The 5968-nt window shown below is 36.9% G+C and overlaps 1 protein-coding gene across 1 annotated transcript; it reads left to right on the top strand.

Annotated features, from left to right (window-relative positions):
• Positions 1-808: 808 nt before the first annotated feature.
• LOC125214088 (glucan endo-1,3-beta-D-glucosidase-like) lies at positions 809-3588 on the top strand. The gene is made up of 3 exons (XM_048114966.1): positions 809-963; positions 1036-2325; positions 3371-3588. The coding sequence occupies exons 1-3, from the start codon at positions 894-896 to the stop codon at positions 3409-3411; spliced, it is 1401 nt and encodes a 466-aa protein (XP_047970923.1). The 5' UTR covers positions 809-893; the 3' UTR covers positions 3412-3588.
• Positions 3589-5968: the final 2380 nt, after the last annotated feature.

Raw genomic sequence — 5968 nt, 5'->3', positions numbered from 1 at the left:
TATTGTGGCTATGAATAAATTATGAAGATATATTATTAGGTTAAATTATAAATTCGATTCTGTTAACACGTAGCATAAGAAAGCTACATAGTCTTGTTGTCGTTATAAATAAAATGTGAAGATATAGTCTTGATGTGGCTGTAAATAAATTGTGAGATAGTGGAGTAGTACTATATTTATGGAGTACTATATTTTTTGATAGTTCGACTATCAAAAAATATAACTTTTCCTTAAAAATAGTTGCAATACTAATGATATTTAGTTTTAGCAAAAGATTTCATTAAATAGAAGAATAAAAATCAATAGCGGTCTTAACAAAGATTACTAGAGCATAGGAACTTAAATCGTGAATGTAGTTAAAATCTGATTAATCACATAGTAGTACTAATATTTAAAATGAAGTTACAATTTTTTCTCAATTATTTACTTTAGAAGTATAGTCTAGTAGGAGTATATACGTTCTCAAACATAAATGAATGAATTAAAAGATATGCAGAAACGTAATAAAGAAACTGATTAATTATAGGATGCATTATTTCAAAGATGGAGCAACTATTGAAAAATAAATATATTGTATTTTTCAATTACTGAATAGAGTTTATATACCTTTCAGTTAAATGTGTATGCTGAATAAATAACGTACGACACCACTCATAATTCACGCACATTCGTAACAAACATTAGTTATGTTATTGACCAAATATATGTCCATTAATAAAATCTTGGATAAAAGGAAAATAAATATGAGTATATTCAACAAAATTAATAATTTAGAAATTCTAAAAATAAAAATAAAACCAATAAATCCCCAGTCCACCACCATCCTCCCCACACTCTCCACTCTCACTCCACTCACTCCCTCTCTCTAAAACAGAGAGAAGAAGCCCAGCTCGATGCATTCACCATCCGCATCAATGGCGCCAATCTTCATCCTCCTCCTCCTCCCCCTCATCTCCGCCTCAGGTAAAAATCTCTCACCACACCTCACATTTTACGCACACAATTCACTCACCTATCTCAATTTTCCCTCCACAGACGCCGCGATCGGCGTCAACTACGGCCGCATTGCCAGCAATCTCCCCTCCGCCACGCGCGTCGTCCGCCTCCTCAAGTCCCAACGCATCGACCGCGTCAAGGTCTACGACTCCGACCCCGCCGTCCTCAAAGCCCTAGCCGGCTCCGGCATTAAGCTCACCGTCAACCTCCCCAACGAGCTCCTCTCCTCCGCCGCCCGCCGCCCCTCCTACGCCGCCGCCTGGGTGAAGAACAACATCGCCGCCTACCACCCCGCCACCGCAATCGAGGCCGTCGCCGTCGGCAACGAGGTCTTCGCCGACCCTCACAACACCACCCGCTTCCTCCTCCCCGCAATCTACAACGTTCAGAAAGCCCTAGCCAAGTACAAGCTCGATGACGTCATCAAGGTCTCATCCCCCTTCGCTCTCTCCGCCCTGCAAAATTCCTACCCCGCCTCCGCCGGTTCGTTCCGCCACGATCTGGTCGAACCGGTCATCAAACCATTACTCGAGTTTCTGAAAAAAACCGGATCTCCGCTCATGATCAATGTTTACCCCTTTTTCGCATACGAGTCCAATGCTGACGTCATCCCCCTCGACTACGCGCTTTTCCGCCCCAACGCCGGCGTTATAGACGCCGGCAACGGCTTGAAATACTTCTCCCTATTCGACGCGCAGATCGACGCCGTGTTCGCGGCGATGTCCGCGCTCAAATACGACGACGTTCCGATCGTCGTGACCGAGACAGGCTGGCCGTCGAAGGGCGATTCGAACGAGATCGGCGCCAGCATTCCAAACGCCGCGGCGTTCAACGGAAACCTAGTCCGCCGAATCCTCAGCGGCGGCGGAACTCCGCTCCGGCCGAAGGCGAATCTGACGGTTTTCCTCTTCGCTCTATTCAACGAGGATCGGAAATTCGGGCCGACGTCGGAGAGGAATTTCGGTCTATTCTACCCGGACGAGAGGAAGGTGTACGACATTCCTCTGACGGCGGAGGGGCTGAAGGGGTACGTGGAGCCGGCCGCGCCGCCGCTGAGCGACGGGGAGAGGATGAAGACGGGGAGCGGGGAGACGTGGTGCGTTGCGAAGGGGGAAGCGGGGAAGGATAAGCTGCAGGAGGGTTTAGACTTCGCGTGTGGGGAGGGAGGGGCTAACTGCCATCCGATTCAACCCGGATCCACGTGTTTCGATCCTAACACGGTTGAGGCCCACGCGTCGTATGCGTTCAATAGCTACTACCAGAGGAATGGTCGCGCCACGTCAGCCTGCTTCTTCGGTGGGGCCGGCTCCATCGTGACGCAACAGCCTAGTGAGTTTTATTCATCAAATTGCTACTAATATTATTGCTGTTGAATTAATTGAATTTATAGCTGGATGCCATAATAATTGAATGTTTCAGTAATGGGGCATACAAAATGTTGGGCTCATTTTCTGTTATCCACTACTGTTGGATCGCAATAAATGAGACCAATATTTATAAATCAATAGTTGGATCCAATTAAAAACCAGTCCACTATCTTGTCAATTGTGGTTAGTCTTCTACCAGTATAAAAGATTTACATGTTCTATAAAAGTAGTAATGGATTGGTATGGGAAAAATGAGGGTCAGGTGAATTTATGGAAAATTGAGATTTATTGTTTATAGAGAATATTGAAGATTCCAGAGCATAGATTGTGTTGTGTTTATAGGGGGCGTAGGTTAGGAAGTGGGGGGAGGAGTGGCTAACATGTGCGGGGGGTGAATAATGGTGAATGAGGTGGTGGCCCACTAGCACAAGGAAAGTGGTAGTAATTGAGTAGCACGTGATTGACGGACACACCTTTTCTGACATGTCTCATTGTCTTGTAGTACTACTTGAGTCTTGAGCCACCCATCTAAAAGGAATAAGTTTTTTTTATTAGTATAAATACACAAAACATTAGTTTTGGAGTATGTTATTAACTTCTATATTAGGGTGAAAATACACTTTTAAACCAACAGGATTTAGAGCATTTAAATGTATTCTTGCCAAAAACAATTTGAAACCCCTGTCCCAAGAGGCTCCCCACATCTCTGCCCGATAATATTTTTGTGAGCGAGTGTTTAATCAGAATTCAGGATACACAGTGTCCGCTAAACGAGAAGGTATGTTTGAAGTTCATCTTCCAAGGCTTCACACTTGTATTGACTTCATGTATTGATGCCCAAAGAGTGAATATTTATATTTTAAGTCTAAAGTTTAGGATTTGAAAATAGAATAATGCTTTGACTATTGTTTTTTTTTAATGCTTTGGTGGTTATTTCATTGATGTTATTGATTTTCTTTGATTAATTGAAGTATTCTGTTACTAATGTATTCTTTTTCTTGTTGTAGAGTACGGCAAATGTGCGCTGCCCTCTGGAAATGAAAATTGAAGAGAAGAAAGAGAGGGGCAATGAAACTAGAGCTCAAGTGAATTGAGAGTAATTTAATTCCATTGTAGGTATAATATTATACTATTAATTTACTTTTTTGGTTCCTATAATTACTAGTAGAAACTAGTGTTACATAAGCGCCCCAATCAAATGAACTTTGTTAACTAGCTTTTCCTACTTCTTTTCGTAGTAGTATTTCTTTATGAGCAATGCTAACACCAATAATGTGGCTAGTTACCAAAAATTTTAACTAACAATCTTTATTTTTACATTACATTGTCTTCATAAATGATTATGAATCGATATTAGTTACGAGATGATTATGAATCTATATTAGTTACGAGGCACATGTTACACTAGCACATGATTTTAAAAGATGTTTAGTTTGATAAATAAAGAGTGAAGTAATACGTGAATGTATTAATAGCAATGTTTTAAAAATCGGATCGGCCGGTGAACCGGTGAGGCTACTGGTTCACGGTTCAACCGGTCCGACCGGTTCAATCACTGGTCGAACCGTTTTACCTTGCAAATATATATAATTAAATATATCCATACAAAGTATATTAAATTTAATGATTAAATATATCCATACAAAGTATATTAAATTTAATGAGTGATAAATTATAATTAGTAATATATAACAAAAACATATACTATTAAACTTTGCATATAAATTAAATATGAAGATCATTTAAAATAAGTGAATGATAAAATTTAAATAATAACTAAATACATAAATTATTAATTAGAATAACTAAAAAAGTACAATATTTTTCATATATAAATAAATAAAATTTATATTAATTAGAAAATGTTTATATGGTGAAATAATATTATAGACAATATATAAAAATAAACATGATTTTTTAGTTAATTTGGATAAATATATACTATATTAGTATTATTAGTTAATACATAAATTAAACATGATTTATTAATAAGTTTGGAGTATTATTTAGTAAATATGGAGTAATAAACTATGTTAATAATATATATACTACAATATTAAATCTTAGATAAAATCTATTATTTATATACATTATACAAATAAAAGTAAAATTTAGTGAGGGATAGTTAATATTAAGCATATCACAACTAATAGTAATTATTTAAAAGTATAAAATTAAACACAAATTATTAATTTGTGTGGACAAAAAATTATAGGTTTAATGTATAACAATAATTAATGCTCATAATATTTCATTCAAGTACATGTGGTGGAGTGGTAGATATGTTGGTCTCTTGACTCATAGGTCATGAGTTCAACTCCCATCAAACTCAAATTTTACAAAAATTTTAAAAATTTAGAAAACCGGTTTCCGGTTCCCGGCCGGCCGGTTCCGGCGGTTCATGGCGGTTTGATGTGCTACTGGTTTTATAGTGCAAACCGGACCGGACTACGCACCGGTTCGCGGTCCGACCGGTCGAACCGGCCGGTCCGGTCCGGTTTTTAAAACATTGATTAATAGTGAAAATTAAAATAATTACTCCTTTCTTCTCATTGAAGTGAGATAAATTTTTCGTATTAGTTTGTTTCAATTGATATGACTTATTGCCAAAAATGAAAACACAATTATCTCTATTTTATTCTTTTTTTATTTTAACTTAATACAAAAATAAAAAGAAAAGTGACATATCTATATCATGATTGTATTCTTATAATTATATTACCAATAATTTAATGTAATAACAGAAGTTATCATATTGGTCCAATACATCTTATAGTAATAAGCAATAATAATTGTATCACTAATAATTAATCATATGCTAGACGATATATAAATATAAACAAACCAATGATAATATAATATACTATAACTGAAATTAATACTACTAGTTTAAAATAAATATCATAAATGGCTAGCAAAAAAATATTACGCTTAGTTAATTAATTATTCAATATTTTTGCAGTAAACATATGCCCCAAAAAATTGAAATCACATTCCTCATAAATTCCAGTTACTCTGTTATATAATTTGGTCAAAGATAATTCGGTGAAAATTGCAATAGTCTTCATGCAATTCTTATAATAACCTTTTATTGAATAATTTTACATTTGAAAATTCATAAATAGGCGTCACTGCTGACGTGCCACTGATGTTCACCCTTTTCAATATCAGTTTAAGTTAAACTTGAATTATACCCAATTTTTACTACTGTTACTAATCATCATAGAGAAGATTTCATGAATTCTTTAATTTGACCAAATTAAAGTTCTAATCTGCGTCGACTCGAATAGTACCAGTTCTAGAATGCTTACCATTTATGTACACACACATCACTCTCACCTAGGGGTGGCAAAATGGGTAGCGGGTAATGGATAATTCCCATCTCGACCCGCTACTCGCCGGTTATTGGGTACCCACTACCCGACGATAACGGTAAACGGGACGGGATCGGGTAATGCGTTTTAGAGTTTTACGGGTCGCGGGTATACCCGTTAGTCCTGATAATACCCGTTATTATTAGTATTAGTCATATTCCATCTTTTAATACTCCATCCATTCCATATTAATAGACGTGTTTCAAATAGTTAAAGTGGAAAAAAAAACAA

Source organism: Salvia hispanica, chromosome 3 (genome assembly GCF_023119035.1).
Source record: "Salvia hispanica cultivar TCC Black 2014 chromosome 3, UniMelb_Shisp_WGS_1.0, whole genome shotgun sequence".
NCBI classification, from domain to species: Eukaryota; Viridiplantae; Streptophyta; class Magnoliopsida; order Lamiales; family Lamiaceae; genus Salvia; species Salvia hispanica.
The sequence above is the reverse complement of the archived record's forward strand: the minus strand, read 5'-3'. Positions and strand labels throughout refer to the sequence as shown.